This window comes from Vitis vinifera, chromosome 16, assembly GCF_030704535.1.
Source record: "Vitis vinifera cultivar Pinot Noir 40024 chromosome 16, ASM3070453v1".
NCBI classification, from domain to species: Eukaryota; Viridiplantae; Streptophyta; class Magnoliopsida; order Vitales; family Vitaceae; genus Vitis; species Vitis vinifera.
The window spans coordinates 7,442,508-7,459,408 of NC_081820.1; the positions used below are offsets into that span (position 1 = coordinate 7,442,508).

The window sequence follows — 16,901 nt, forward strand, 5'->3', positions numbered from 1 at the left end:
GATCCATCAACCCATGAAGATTATTAACTTTTTGCCTACTTGAACAAGTGATATAAGTAGAAAACAAACTTAATACAGTAGTCATATGATTAATTTCCCTTGAAGACTTTGTTACTTTGACTTATCAAAAAAAAAAAAAAAAAATCCCTTGAATCAATGATCCAAAGGTTTGAATTTCTTGAGGTGACATTCAAAGTAGTTAAAAAATTATTTGTTTAGTCTAGGTTGGGTGAGGAAGAAGGGTTAGAAAACAAGTGTGCTTGACCTATATAGTTGTTCCAATTGTTCTTTGGCAAAGAGATTTGATTCCTGTTTTGCATTTGCAATAGAAATCAAGATTGAATTCTCAATATCATCCTTCTTCTACTTGCCTCCCCTTTAATATCAAACTCCTTTGTCATCAATGAAGTCCAAAACCAAACATAGACCTCTTTTGGCAATGAAGTCCAACAGGGTTAATGGTGCCAAAAGATAACACTTGTGATTTGCATTGGGAAAAAAACAGCTGCCAGAAAAATGATATCAAAATGCAGCAAGTTTGCCTTGATACCATGTGCAAATTCTAAATATATTTTTGTTTCGTCTAACAAAACTACACAATATGTCATTTATGTACACTAGAAACAGCCTACAAAACGAAAATTTAGAGCTATAAATTTCCTAAATTACAATGAGGAAATCAAGGAGAAAAGTTAGTTCAAAAACAAGAAAATAGGCCAACTAGGAGACTATCTAAATATAGTGTACCATTCAGCTTACAAATCAGCCTAGAAGCAAGTAAAATTTTAGTGGTTGACTTTTCACAATTCTGGGCAATAGCTCTGTTCTAACGGTGGTTAATCCTCGAAGGCTCTTCCTTGCTCTCTAACCCAAGTACATTCAAGACTCTCCTCCAAGGTTTCCTTCCTAAACCCCTGAAAGGAAATTGTTGCCATCCAGATCTCTTTTGAGGCTCAATTGGTGAATTCTTGCAGGAGAGAAGTTTTTTCACAGCTCATATATTAAAGGACACTAGAAAAAGACATGGGCAATTGTATCATCACTCCTTTTTGCATACATGCATTTGGGCTCCGGGCTTTAGAAGCTTTCCTTATTTGAAATAAATTACTAGAGTTTACTTTATTATGAACCCTTGAGCATGCAAAAATTTTGAGTGGCAAGGACTTTAGTTTCTTGTCAGTTTGACTTGAAAAAAGCTAGTTTGGAAACAGAAGAATGAGGAAAAAGAACCTGAATTTTCCCTAGACCAGCACCTTGGTTGATTTGACATTGTTTCTTCACTCTCACTGTCTAACATGATGACTTCACTCATTTGGTAGTGTTCATGGAAGGTAGTTAATATATAACAAAAGAAGTGTACTTCTTTCTGATCTTGTTTTGGAGGGGAGATATAAATTGCAATCCATTAGACAGGAAGTGTCCCCCAAAATGTCAGCTACAGGAGGAAAGACCATAGTGAAGGGCTGTTTGGATCTGCAAAAGTTGTCAATACTGACCAGTCTTATCTTCCATGATGAGTATTAAAGGTTTGGTTCTTTTTATATATTGAGCATAAGGATTGCTCATGTCATTTTGAAGTGTGATGATCTATTTAGTGATGTGAAATTGTGAATTCTTTTCGCTTACTTTATCCAGTAACCATATGGTATTTCATTCATTAATGCCTTGGGAAAAAAAAAAAAAAAATACGGCATACTATTTTGGCCATCTCATTTTTTTCCCATTGGTCAAATAATCATCTTGGCTTTTAAAGTCAAAGTTTGAGTTTTGAAAGGAGAAAAGAATACCTACTTATATGAAGTCATGATTTGTTTGAATGAATGTGTGATAAAATGCGTGTGTTTTCATTCATGGAAATGATGTTGTAAAAATATCTTGCTGAAATATAAAGTGGTTGATTAAGGAAAATCCTCAACAGAATCTCATTTTTGACTGCAGGGTGGGTGATGGGCCCATTGCAGGATCTTCGTCCTATGCTGATGATGAAGTTGGTGCTTGTGGTGCAACTGGGGATGGTGATATCATGATGCGTTTCCTTCCATGGTAGTTCAACAAATCCCAAACTTTTAAACTTCAGCCTGGAAACTGTTGTTTTTCCAGTTGGTATTAAAACAAATTTTGGAAGCTTCTCTTCTAAGTTAACTAAAACTGGAATTTTTATAATGAAGATTGTCTAAATTGATCAAGTATTCAAAATCTTTGAGGTACTAAAATAGGCTGAGCTCCAGCTAATGTCTTGGTGAAATTCAAAATCATTGGTGAAATTCAAAATCAATCTTGTAGAGCCATGATGAGCCAACCTAAACAAAGCATAGGCTAGGCAGGGTTTGGCGCTAGTCAGGCTCAATTTGGCTTGAACTCTCTATGTAGAGCAGTGCCACAGTGAAAGAACCAGGCTCTGAAGCTATGAATGTCTTTGGAACCAAAACTCAAAACCCTGCCCTTATGGAGCATGTCCTCAATCTCACTCAAATAAAAAGAGAAGGGAGGAAAATAGGAAAAAAGACGAATAGTAAAGTAGCATGTTTCTTATATGAATTAGTAACATGCATGGAGAATATTAATGCAATACTAGCTACAAAAACTATCACCTCTATATCTCAGTTAAGGCTCATCAAGCTTGGAGAGCTTGACCTGAGGTTTGGGCCCTCTTTATATCAAGCCAATCAAACTCAAGTCATTTGCTGCTCTCCTCACTTGAACTGAAAAGCCCACCCATCCATTCTATGCTCTCTCAGATGTGTGATGTAGGATGGATTGCTTCTCTGTTTTGGCTCTGTTCCCAAGCCTATTTTTTCCAAGGTCCAAGTGCTCTTGATATACCTCTCATCTCACCAACGTTAGGAAAGAAACTCTCTAGACACTGGATAAGGAAGAGATACTCAATCCCCTTTTCTTGACTGACTATTTGGATCCTAAGAATCATTTACCTGATTTCAGCTATCAAGTTGTGGAGAGTATGCGACTGGGGATGGAGCCAAAGCTTGCTGCCCAAGATGCCATAAAGCGAATTGCAAGAAAATTTCCAGATTTTGTTGGGGCAGTTTTGGCCATCAATAAGAATGGTCTGCATGCTGGTGCTTGCCATGGATGGACATTTCAATACTCAGTGAGAAGCCCGGAAATGGAGGATGTGGAGGTATTCACTGTATTCCCCTGAAATAGCAACTGCCTGCAATTATGAAAAGCCTAATGAGTTGGTTGTGCAATATTATTGATTATTGTTGATGATTTTGGCACCGTTTTTATTTGGCTAATAATACAAAATTGATGTAATTTCCAATGTTATTAGACACCTGTATTTGTAGAAGATACTTTTTGGTATCTATATGTTTTAATTGTTCATAAATATATAGTCTAATGCAAGGCTGATAATTGAATTTAAGATAATTCTGAATTAGAAATAGTATCCCATTGCATTTTGGTGGGGTTATGTAGAAAGCTGGTAAGCAACTAGAACAGCAGCAAAGGGACTAGCTTAGCTAGTTTGGATGTGTATAAATTAAATCTAGGGTGGAGAAGTTCTTGATACTCATAGGGCACCATATTAGATGTGTTTTGAAGCCATAAGGATTAATAGATTTAAATTGGTAGAAACATTTTCTAAAATCACTGCCAAACACACTTTTAGAGTGCGTTTGACAATGATTTTAGGAAGTGTTTCTAATTTTTCTAATACTTTGAAAGAAAAAAAATTTCAAGTATTAAAAATACTAGAAACACTTTTTAAAATCACTACCAAACGCACTCTTAATTTAAAATTGGGTGGGTCCTTAGTTTCTTTTTGGTAGTTAATTTTTATTTATTTATTTATTTATTAATTATTATTATTGTTATTTGCTTAGGATGCTTTGTGAATCCACCTTAAATCTCAAGAGTGAGACAGATTAAGGTGGTGTGTGATCCTCCAACTTTTTCTATATTCTAAGAAGTTGGTTTGTCCAGGTGTTTAATTTTAAAAAAAGTCAGATTTTTTGAGAATATAGCTTTGGTTAATTAGTTGCAATTTTACTGAGAACATGACGAATATAAAAGTGATGGTTTAGAGGGTAGGGTGATTTTATGGTTGCTAATTTCATATGATTTTATGGTTGCTCCTTTCATGGCATCCCATTTAAAGAAAAGAAAATAGTGAGAGGAAGTAAAAAAGAAAGAAAAAAGATGAAGAAGAATAAAAAATAAATTATATACTTTTTCAAACTCATTTAATTTATTTTTGCTCTTCTATCTAAAAATTAAGTAAGTTAAAAATAATAAATTTTTAACTAATTTTATTTATATTTTATTGTGCGTGATGACAAAACCAAACATGGGGTGAGTGTTGATATCTTTCCCTTTCACCTTTTCAACAAAGATAAATAATTGGATAGATCTTCACACCTAAGAAGTTTTTTTGATAAGAAAGAACATTGTTTATTTTAATTATTTTGCAATCAAGTTGTAATATCCCACAAGATTGGCCTTAGCCTCGGGGCATAGGGTGTTATACAAGGGGTTAAGTTCAATTGCAAAGTTCTAAGTGTTAAACGTTAAGACATGCAAAAGACCTTTGCAGAAGAGCCAAAAAAACTAATATCTTTAGTTTGTGGTTAATTACAATCTGCATTAATACTACTACATAAATATAAACCACCCAAGCACTTTTACATCCTAGGTTGCTCATTATATTGCTACTAGTTACATATAAAAGATCCTAACTCTAAGTCTGGCCAGCATCCATTTTCACCTCTTTGCGAGAAAATAAATGGAACAATATAATAATACAAGGTAGTCAAATTACTTCTGGTATATAAATTTTTCATACTTTTGGTTGTTGCACCCCACTGGATAAGAAAAAGAAAAGGCAAATGAAGCGATAAAACTAGCATTTGCAATTTATTACAGACCATGAGGGTCTTGCATTGTTAGTACTATCTCATTACTCAACAAAACGGGAAGTTTCAAGAAGAAAAATAGAGAGAAATCAAATAGCAGCAGAATAAGAAGAAAAAAAATGGAAGAAATAGAGCAATATGAAAAGCACATGAATTTAAATCTCTTAAGAAAACTGTGGTTTGATGATTTAGGGCATGTTTGACAACTATTTCTTTTAAGCATTTTTTGTTCTTCAAAAAAAAAGGAAAATATGTTTGACAATTTAAAAATAGAAAATAGTTTTATAATCTTAAAAACAAAAATAGCTTATTTTTGGAAAATATTTTTTTAGTTATTTTCACTCATTTTTTGAATTTTTTTTTAAAAATAATTATATAAATATAGAGTGATTAAAAATAAAGTATTACAAATAAAAGTTATTTTAAAAAAATATTTAAAAATATAAAAAAATAGATTAAGAACATTTCACGTTTCTAAACAAACTTTTGTATTAAAAAAACATTAGATAACAATATTTTTTTAAACTATTTTCGAGAACAATTCCCAAACAAAGCCTTAATTTCTATATCTCTCAATTTCCTTCATTATCCATTTAGGTTATCACATTCCAAAAAATTTCATATCCCATCAATGTCATTTTCCATCCAAATGCACCAAGGAACCTTGTTCAAAGGTTGAAAAGGGTGGTGGTGGTAACACATCAAGATTAGCCTTGAAAACTAGAGAAAAATGAAATAAAATAAAGCTTTTCCTACAAGTTTTTATTTACTTAAAGAGATTCCATATCTCCCTTGAATTTTCTGTTTTATGGTTAGGTGCTCAAATGAAAGACTTGCATACAAGTTCTAAGGTTGATGTAGAGGAGCCCAAAGCATAGTTTCACTCAGCCAACTATAAGAAGGTTTGCAAGTAAAACAACCTCAAGGGACTTGTACTGTTGCTTAACTTCCCATAAAATAGCTTAACTCAAATGCAAGGCAACTTTCATTTTGCTTTTGTCCTTTTTCTATGTGAAATATATAGAAGAATTTAATACATGCAAGCTAGTGATAGTACTTACTAATATGTAAGCGCGCAACTTGATAAAAGGAAGGAGTGATAAAAGAAGTGACAAGAATAACACTTTCAGTCTGCAGTACTTCAATACAAGCCATAATCAAGTTGTATTGCTACACTACATATTATTAAGAAACCCAAGTAGTTTTACATCCATTTGCCAACACAAACACAAGTTGAAGTAACACCATGACTAGAAAGGAAAAAGAAATGAAGAAAGAAGTCCAACAATTCAAGCAGTATACATAGATTAAGAAATCTTTCAAGGAAATTCGGGTTGGATCAATTCAGCCTATGTGCCTCCTTTCTTTCCTTGTCCATTTTCTTTGCCGCTTTCCAAAGGTTTTCACGAACCACTCATGTTTCCATGAGGTCAAGTAGTACCCAATTGAGACTCCAATTACTAGCCCACTTCCATATCCCATTAATACAAATTTCCAATCAAATTCACTAGTTGAACCCTGTTTAGAGGATGAAGATGTTGGTGGTGATGCCTCGGAACTTCCACATGCCCTTGACAAAGGACTTCCACACAATCCCAGGTTCCCATCAAAGGAAGCATTTGGAAATGTTGTAAATTGATTTCCTTGTGGTATAGGCCCCGTCAGATGATTATGAGACACATTGAAGAATGCAAGGAATGTTATCCTTGTTAGTTGCAAAGGGATCTCTCCTGAGAGCTGGTTCTGGGAAAGATCCAATGACTCCAGCTGTGTTAGGTCCCCCAGGGAGGATGGGATATGGCCAGTAAGATTGTTGCTGCCAAGGTTCAGCAAATGAAACCCATTGAGGTTCCCAATGGAGGTTGGAATTTGTCCTTTGAAATTGTTGCCTGAGAAATCAATTGCTATGAAAACATCAGGGATCTTCTCATAAAACCTCTGCATACCTCTATTTGTCATTGTCATTGAGTACATGTAATGGGCAGTCCATCCATACCCTGGGATTTGAAACTTTGGGCGTGCCTGCATGTACCTAAGGTCATTTGCAATATCTGTAAGTTTCATGGCATCCCAATTTTGGAAATACTCTGATGGCAAATCACCTATAAACTTATTGTCAGAGAGGTCGACGATGCGCAACTTGGGAAACCTGAAATTGGAGTGCCAGCTCCCTATTGCACCATGGAATCTGTTGGATCTCAAAATAAGAACCTGTAGCTGTGGGAGGGCTCCAAGCCAAAAAGGGAAAATATCATCGATTTGATTGTTTCCGAGAACAAGGTGCTCGAGCATCATGCAATTGGCAAATGATCTTGGTATTTGGCCTTGGAATTGATTTTCACCTAAATCAATCACCCTCAAATTGTTTGGCACTGTGCATGTTTGAGGAATGGGGCCATCAAGGTTGTTGCTTCCCAGATCCAGTATGAACAGAGATTTGCTCAAGTTGGCCAGACATTGGGGAATCCTGCCACTCAAATTGTTACTAGACAAATCAAGTAAGATAAGAGAACTCATGTTGCAAATAAGTGGCGAAATTTCTCCGATCAGTTTATTTCTAGAGACTGAATAATATTCAATGGTTGATGGTGGTGGAATTGGAAGTGGTCCTTGCAACATGTTAGAATCAAGTTCTAAAATGCTTAACTTGGACCAGGGAAGCACAACTGGATGTTGGTTAAAGCCGGTTAAAAGGTTTCCAGAAAGGTCAAGAGACTCTAGGTTTTCTTGGCTTATGTTCCACATCCATTTTGGAATTGGACCATGAATTTTATTATCGGAAAGGAAGAGCACCTCCAATTCATCTTGGTTTTGCAGGAAATCAGGAAACTCAGTTAAGTTGCATGAATCCAATCCTAAAAGCTTAAATTTAGGGAGAGTAACATTGGTTCTGGTGTAACCGAGCAATGATAACCTGTTAAGTTCCACTGTCCCATTCAAGGAATTGTCTGCTACAGAAAGATATTGAAGATTTACAAGTTCAAATAATGAAGTTGGGATTCCACCTTCTAAATTATTCAAAGAAAGGTCTAAAAAGGTAAGTCGGGTAAGATTTGCCATGGAAGAAGGAATTTGGCCACTAAAAAAGTTATTTGAAAGGTCTAAATAGGATAACTGGGAAAGGTGACCAAGTGGAGATGGGACCAACCCAGTGAAATTGCATGAGCTGATGTCCAACTTAGTCAAAGAACCAAGCCTCCCAATTGAAGTTGGTAACTCACCAGAAAAACTTGTACCAGAAAGATACAACAGTTTTAACGGACTGGTTTCCTGAAATTCAGGCAAATAACCAATCAGATCTGGATTGTACCTCACACTAAGAAACTGTAGGCTTGGTAGCTGAAAAATGTTCATTGGGAATTCACCATGCAATCCACATTCTCTGAGAAAGAGAGTTCTCAATGAAGATAAATTTGCCAACTCATGTGGTATTGTTGAAGAAATGTTCACTTGCCTCAGATGAAGTTCCTTTAAGTGGGTTAAGTTCTGAACCAAATATCTCAAGCCCGGCTTTTGAAGCTGCAACATTGGGTTTGCCGAGAGATTAAGGAAAACCAATTTGGACAGTGCTAAGAGTTCCGATGGGATTTGGCCGGCGAATCTATCAGAGGAGAGATCGAGACTCCTAAGCCTTGAAAGCTGACCAACACCAAATGGGATCTGGGAGTAATTGAAATCATTATCAGAGAGGTCAAGCCTCCGGAGATGAACAAGACTGAAGAGGGTGCTGTTGGAGTTGATAGAACCATAGAGACAACTGCTGGCAAGGTGAAGGCCGATCACATGGCCAGTCTCCCTGTCACACTCAACACCATCCCAAGAGCAGCAATCACTTCCTTCTTCTCCTTCTCCATGGGATTTCCACATTGCAACTTTTGGATAAGCAGAAGGATCACCAGAGGCATGCCCATCAATCAAAAAGCTTTGCTTGAACTGAAGCAAGGCAGACCTCTCACTATCATGGCACAGTGGCTGCTGCATAAAAGAGGAAGAGTTAGCCACCATTGGATAAAAAGATGAGACTAAAAGGAGAAAGCGCATGAACATGAAGAGACACAAAGTTGAGCCCATATTTTCTATGGATAATAAGAAAGCAAATGGGAGTGATGAGGGTTCACAACTAGGATCCATAGTCTTATATAGTAATGAGCAATGTGCATTGATAGCAATCCAGTAGACTAGTCTGCCCATAAATTTTAATTCGTTTCAGAATTTGCCCCCCTATGAGTCCCTATTGTTAATATTAAAAATCTAACTCACAAGTCAAGTCGTCTCCGTAGGCTTGGGGGTGGCATTAAGCAAAATCTCTATTCATTAAATGGCCTGCGTTTACTTAAGCTGATGAACTCATGAACTGCCTCTCTCTTCTATTGGTGACTTGATAGAAGCTCTGGTGGAGCCCAAATTTCCATAAGTGATGAGACCGGGAAAAGATTATTCAGAAGAATGAAAAGGCACCCGCAAGCTGCAAAGACACTGATAGCTACCAGTATGGCATAATTATACATAGATATATGGTTCCAGGATAAGCCCCTTGCCAAGTCTTGGTCACCACAAAAAATCCCACTAACATGTCCAAGCAGTCTCTATAAGCTGAGGAACTTCAAGCAACACTTCACACCACATCGTTTTAGAATGTTGGGTCCAAACAAACGAACCTGTCTTCATTTGGAGTCATGCTCACTCTTTTTCTAAGCTCAAGCAGAAAACGTGAAGAGAACGGCAGAAGACTGAAACAAATGGATCAAAGTACCATGTTAGACGGTCAAGACATTTATGCTCATAATTGATCCAACTGTTAATCCAGGGTATTTCATGTTAGGCTTCATGTGAAAAGTGTTTTTGAAAACAATTTTAAAAAACGGTTTATGGAAATTTTTGTTCTCTAGAACAAAAGTATGTCTATAACTTGAAAAAATGTTCTTAATATATTTTTATATTTTTTTATTTTTAAATATATTTTAAAAATAAATTTTATCTATAATTTTTTATTTTTAATTATTCTTTATATTTGTATAATTATTTTAAAATAATAAATAAATAAATAAAGCAATTGAAAACAAATAAAATATGTTTTATAAAAAAAATAGACTATTTTCTGTTGTAAAGAATAGAAAATCGTTTTTATTTTTTAGTTATCAAACATGGATTTCAATTTTTTTTTCTCTTTAGAAAACATCAAATTATTCTCAAAACCAGCTGCTAAATAAGTTTAAGACATGTCTCTAATGCATGCACCCAATTCTTGTTTTTAAACAAAATTTTGTAATTTTGAAATAAATTTAATCATGTTAGGTGATTAAGTAGACTATTAATTATCGGAAATAACTCACACTATGTCAGTTTTATGTCTCCTTTAGTGACTAAAAAATAGAATTGTCCATCAACCAAGTCCCTTATAGAAGTATACATCTTATTCATGGGAAACATATAAAATAAAATTTAGGGTTTTAGTCTAATATAAATTTGTGTGTTTCATCTCTTTAAGGGTTAAGGTTATTGTAAAGATTCACAAAGAATTGTGATACTTGGATAAGAGATACATTGGATTAATCTAATGAACCGCCTCTCTCTTCGATTGGTGACTTGATAGAAGCTCTGGTGGAGCCCAAATTCCACAAGCGATGTGACCGCAAAAAGCGAGTTAACCACAAAAATAGTGGTCGATCGTCCTTGACCTCTTTGTAGTTGCTGAATTAATGACCAAAATTCATTTTCAAGAATGCTGGGCCTTGCATGAAAAACTCCAAATGAAGCTGTCTCCATCTGGAGTCATGATAACGTGAAGAGAATGGAAAAGACTTCAGCAAATGGACTTCAGCATTCTGTAACCCCCACTTTTTTTTTCCCCATTTTTTTTTTAAAAAATCATCTGGTTGACAAAAGAAATATGTTGAATTCATATAAAAATTCCCTTTTACTTTTATATCCAAAAGATTTGTGTGTACTATATCCTTATTCTAAAGTTTCTGGAAAGAGGATTTATAAAATGATGAGGTAAGTGTATTTTTACTTAATTTCATTTTTGGTTTGACTGAAGTTGTCTCTCTTTGTGTCTTTAATCAAGACCCATGCAAAAGGCCAATCTAATGGCTACACATAGAATCGGAATTTTAATGCAGAAATGGAGGTATACCAGTTTAGAATTTCTGGTTCTATTTCCTAGACCATGGTGTATATCTGGTCTATTCTAATATAGAAAGCAAGGCAACCTCTAGGAATTCTCTTAATAATTTCATCTTGAATCAAGAATAGTAGTTAGATTATTAAAGAAATAATTAAAGTTATGAGATATGAAGATAGATAATGATAACAGTTTTGCAATTCTTCAAGTTAAAGCGCTACATAAGAAATGTTTTTAAAATGATTTTTGAAGGGCAATTTTTGAAAACTAGTGTTTTATTAAACAAAAGTCTATTTAAAAACTTGAAAAAAATATGTTTTATCTATTTTTTATATTTTTAAATATATTTTAAAAATAACTTTTATTTATAATATTTTATTTTTTCTTATTCTCTATATTTATATAATCATTTTTAAAATAACCTTGAAAAATCAACTAAAAGATACTCTTGAAAATACCAAAATTTATATTTTTTCATTGTTAAATAGGTTTTCTTTTTTTCTTTAATTCTAAAGAACATAAAATTGTTTTCAATTGTAGTTGCTAAATAGGGTCTAAGAAATGTGCATCTCTAACACATGCACCCAATTCTTATTTTCAACCACTTCATTTCAAAATTTTGTAATTTTGAAATAAATTTATATATAATAGGTGATTTAAGCTAGTTAACCACAAAAATAGTGATGAGACCGGAAAATATTATTCGGAAGAGTGAAAAGGCACCCACAAGCTGCAGAGACACTGATAGCTACCCAGTATGGCATAATTATACGTAGATAGCTACCCTCAGGATAAGCCCCTTGCCAAGTCTTGGTCACTGCAAAAAATCCACTAACATGTCCAAGTAGTCTCCGTAAGGTGGGGCACTTCAAGCAACATTTCACACCACATCGTTTTAGAATGCTGGGTCCAAACGAACGAACCTGCCTTCATTTGGAGTCATGTGCACTCTTTTTCCAAGCTCAAGCAAAAAACGTGAAGAGAACAGCAGAAGACTACAACAAATGGATCGAAGTACCGTGTTTGGAGGTCAAAAATTTATGCTCAGAAAATGTGAAGCCGCCTCTCTTTGTGTCATTAATATTGAGGAATGTAATATTGTATCTATTTTTCCACACCATGACATTGTCAAGCTCTAAGGGAGGGCCAAAGGTCAAGACACATGCAAAAGACCAATCTAATGGTCACACATCCCTCTGGAATTCTAACACAAAAATGGAGGTATACCAGTTTGGAGTTTCTGGTTTGCTGTCCTGGTCCATGGTGTATATCTGGTCTATTCTATTATTGAAAGCAAAGCAACTCTATATTTTCCATAGGATTTTTCTTAGCAAATTTATCTCTTTTTCTTATTGTATTCAGGACAATTTGAAGAAATTGATAGGCAACCACATAGAATGGATCATTTCATAATGAATCAAAATATTCTTAAAAGTAGCTGCTAAACAAGTCTAAGACATGTCTCTAACACATGCACCCAATTCTTGTTTATAAGCACTTGATTTCAAAATTTTGTAATTTTAAAATAAATTTAATCATGATAGGTGATTAAGTGGGCTATTAATGATCAGAAACAACTCTCACTATATTAGTTTTATTACCTCCTTTATAGTGACTAGCAATGATGAAAATATCGATAATCATGGATATATCAGTACTTCGATTTTAAGAATATATCGACGAATATTTTGGTACAAAATATCAATGAGACTAAAATTAATCAAAATTCATGAAAATATTAAGAAAAATTCTAAAAATGATATAATAAATAATAATAAACATTTTAAAGTTGTTTTATAAAAAATGATATAAGCATATGATATAATTAATTATACTTTATAATAATATCGTATGCGTTGATAAAAAATATGAATTTTATAAGTTTAAATTTATTATTAAATTATATCAAATATTATTTGATAATAATATTGTGACATTTGATTATGATATATTTAATTTTAAAATATATTTAATATTAAAATTATGATTCATTTTAATTTAATTGTATTAAATGATATAAAATAAATAATGATATATGAATAAATTTTTTAATATTTATATTTTTATATTTAATTAATATATAAGTTATATAAAAAAATTGTTAAGAAAATTAGCACAATAATTTTTTATATTTTTAGTGATCTATTAAATGAAATTTTAAAATAAAACAATTAGAATTAATTTTTTTATTAAAATATTTTTTTAATGAAGTTTTTAGTATATGTTCATTCTTGTGCATATAATATATAATGGGGAAGCAATTTAGCCCCGTGGTGAGCCCAAGGTGAGTTTGTTTGTTTTGGCCAACAAGCCAAATTTGCTGAAATTTTGAGGGCCTCCTACAACAAGCCAAATTTGCTGAATTTTTTAGGGCTTCACCGTGCTTTGACCGAGTTGACCATAGCGAAAAATCAGTAAAATCGTCGAGCAAAAACCCAAAAAATGGGCGAAAATTTGCTGAATTCGTAGAAATAATATCGTCCCACTGAAATATCTTTCCAATATTTCTATCGATGGTTGTCGATACATCAAAATTTCGGGGATATATTAGTGATATATCCCGAAATTTTCATCCATGGTGACTAGAAGATAGAGAATTGTTCATCAATCAACTCCCCTCATAGAAATATACATCTTATTCATGGGAAACATGTAGGGTAAAAAAAATTTAGGGTCTTTAGTTTAATAATATAAATTTGTATGTTTCTTCACTTTATGGGTTAAGATTATTGTATAGAATCACAAAAACATATCGTGATACTTGGATAAGAGGTAAATTTTCTAGGCTTCAACTTTTGAGTTATGTTTAATTTTCCAAAAAGATAGAGGGAAAATGTAAAGAAAAAAAAACTAAGGAAAAATAGAAAAAAAGAAAAAATAAATAAAGGAAAAAAATAGATTTAAAATCAATAAATCATTTTTATATATTACTTCAAATTCATTTTAGTACTTATTTTCTTTTTTATATAAAAATTAAATATTTTTAAAATATATAAATTTTTAAACAATTTTAATTATATTTTATTTTCTTTTATATTTTCAATGAAAAATTAAATATAAAAAATCATTTTCACTAATATTTTTTTTCTTTATTTGGTATTCCCGAGAACCAAACATAGTTTTAATAAAAAAATATATCAACACTTTGAAACACCTTTTTAACCTATACCTAATGTAATATAATATGTAACATAAACTCCAAAAAGTAAAACTTAGTTGAAATAAATATAGATTCTTCATAAAGTAATGTTAAACATCACCGCCAGTTTAGTGGATGTTTAAAGTTTATACTTTATTTGGGTCATGTAGAGTCCGAGAGAAAATACAATTAAATTTTTGGATAAAGAATATGTACTAGCATTTAAGAGAGTAATTGTGTACATAAAATAAAAAATTTAGTTTATTTACATATGTTAAAAGGAGTGAATTGTGCTTTTTTTTTTAATTCATTTTAAATAAAATATTTTAACCAAGTTCTTTTTTGATAAAAATATAATTTGTACCTTATTGAAATATTAATATCCATATTTTATCATTATTGATTATTTCTTAACACAAAAAATACCATTCATATTTTACTAAATATTATTTATAAAATTGTTTTCTCAAATTTTCACAAAATTTAAATGGAATTTAATTTAATATTAATATAAAATTAAAATTAAAATCTTTTCACAAAATAAAAGAAATTATTTTTATAAACAACATTTATTTATATTTTTTTGTCTTTAAAAACTGTTTGCAATCAAGTTTGGATGCGATTTTTATTTTCTATTTTCAAAAACAAAAAAAAAAATGATATTAACCAGGATTAAAATTTCGGTTTTTTTCGACAAAATATTAGGTATCGATTACAAATTCGGTAATACCGACGATATATCTGTTTGAAGGCGAAATATCGACGAAAAAAATCGAGGGGCGACGCGCGAAGGCAGTGAAGAAGAACCTCAAAAAATCGTTGATATATCAGAAAAAATCATCTATTTTGCGGCCATTTTTTGGCCCAGCTTGCCTGCCCAAGGCTCAATTTTCAATTTGTTTTGGCGGCCCAGCCCGCCGGCCAAGCTCAATTTTCAATTTGTTTCGGCGGCCTGCCTGTCAGGCTCAATTTTCAATTTGTTTTCTTAACAAGTATTTTTTAATATCATTTATATGATAATTAAATATAAAAAATATAAATATTAAAAATTCACATATACATCATTATTTATTTAACATTATTCAATACATTTGAATTAAATAAATCATAGTTTTAATATTAAATATATTATTATTATATCATTAATCCTATTTGAAAAAATCACTATCACTTCACTTTAAATTTTTTAATATTTATCTTTTTAATTTTATTTAATTTTGAATGTTTTTATTTTAAAATATTAAAAATATAAATTTATTCAAAAATACTAAAATATAAAAAAATAATTAAGTTCAAGTATTTTATAAATTAAAATTAATTTGATTAGATAAATAATAAATTATTAATATGGACATAAATTTGTTTACCGGTGTTTTTCTCTTTAACCATACATATATCAATGACACTTAAAAAATAACTTTAATATGTATATTTTTATTTATTTTTTCTTGGAGTTTCTCCAAATACTTTCATGAGTTTTGAACAATTTTTGTCTTATCGATATTTTTATCAAAATATCCTTCAATATTTCTGATATATCCGTAAAATCTAAGTACCGATATATCCGTATTTACCGAATTTTTTATCAAAATATCCAACAATATTTCTCCGATATTTTCAATATATACGTAAAATCTAAATACCAATATATCCGTATTTACCAATATTTCAAACCTTAATACCAATTGACCACCTCCATCCCAAAGTTGTTCTTTAATAAATCCCTTGTTTCCAAGGTTTCATCCTATTCTAAAATGGCTTTGCTTTACTTTAATATCTATTTAAAACTTGATATTAAAAAATTGTCAATGAATTAAAACTTAGAAGATATGTTATAGAAAACAGATGAAAACATAGAAATTACTTTCGAAAACCTTTTCCTCAAAACAATTGAGTATTTAATAAAAAGAAAAAAAGAAAAATTGTTTTCAAAAACATCTACGAACAAGTTTTAACTTTTCAGTTTATAATCATGCATGTGTTAAACCCTTTCCTGCTCATTTATATCACAAGGTTTTTTTTCCGTAGCCAAGTATGAGAAAACACAAGAGAATAGAACTCCATTCCTCTGAACGAACTTCATTACCCCTCTCTGGCTTCCTTAATGGAGCCCAAAATCTCAGAATCAGCTGCCAAATCCCAAGGAAAAACACCCCTTTAATTTCAGTATTGAAGGACATACACCCATACAATTAATAATAATTCCAGTTTTTACATAAATAAACGGACAAGACAAATAAAATATAGAAAAACCCACCAAAACCGAATACAAGACCTACTGGCTTCTTAACATCTGAACATCAACTTCCAGGACAGGTACGGGGCCAATTTTGACGCAAAGGAAGGGCTACCAGGTTACCAAACGCTAAGCTAAACCACCTACAATCCATAACCGTCCTTACCGACATTTAGTAAAGCTCAAAACTGAACCCAAAGAGACAACAAAAACTCAATTTGCAGCAGCTGCAGTAGCATAAGATTAAGGCTGCAAGTTGGAGGAGGAACGGGAAGGTGTAGCGGCAGGGATGACTCGCAGAGAATCGGGTTGGTTGGCAGCAACTGATAGAAGCCAGCCGTGCAAAATTGAGTTCCAGGAGAAGGTTGTCTGTGGTTGGCAAAAGTAAGTAGACAATACTCCAAACAAAAGAAGAGCTACTCAAAGGGTGCGGCATTGAATAGCAGTGGCTGGGGACAGCAGCATCCAATGGATGATCTTTTCAGTTATTGTTATCTTCTTCTCTACCAAGTTGGTTGTTCTCAATGG

General features: G+C 32.4%; 1 protein-coding gene and 1 long non-coding RNA gene across 4 annotated transcripts; one reads left to right on the forward strand and one right to left on the reverse strand.

Moving 5' to 3' along the window:
• Positions 1–1,388: 1,388 nt before the first annotated feature.
• LOC132252674 (uncharacterized) lies at positions 1,389–3,349 on the forward strand. Its single transcript, XR_009464420.1, has 3 exons — positions 1,389–1,526; positions 1,939–2,043; positions 2,941–3,349. It is a non-coding gene; the product is annotated as an uncharacterized LOC132252674 (long non-coding RNA).
• A 2,679-nt stretch (positions 3,350–6,028) lies between these two features.
• LOC100250918 (receptor-like protein 6) lies at positions 6,029–9,053 on the reverse strand. Of its 3 annotated transcripts, none has more exons than XM_019225849.2 (2): positions 8,185–9,050; positions 6,029–7,341 (listed from the first exon to the last, which is right to left on the reverse strand). In XM_019225849.2, the coding sequence occupies exons 1-2, from the start codon at positions 9,003–9,005 to the stop codon at positions 6,219–6,221; spliced, it is 1,944 nt and encodes a 647-aa protein (XP_019081394.1). In that variant the 5' UTR covers positions 9,006–9,050; the 3' UTR covers positions 6,029–6,218. The 3 variants fall into 3 exon arrangements, with proteins under 3 accessions (XP_019081394.1, XP_010662268.1, XP_059589715.1); XM_010663966.3 differs by having other exon boundaries at positions 8,329–9,049; XM_059733732.1 differs by having other exon boundaries at positions 6,029–9,053.
• Positions 9,054–16,901: the final 7,848 nt, after the last annotated feature.

What these genes read in the sequence shown, in the direction of transcription:
- LOC100250918 (XM_059733732.1), bottom strand. Translation starts at nt 9,005, where the DNA reads ATGGATCCTAGTTGTGAACCCTCATCACTCCCATTTGCTTTCTTATTA.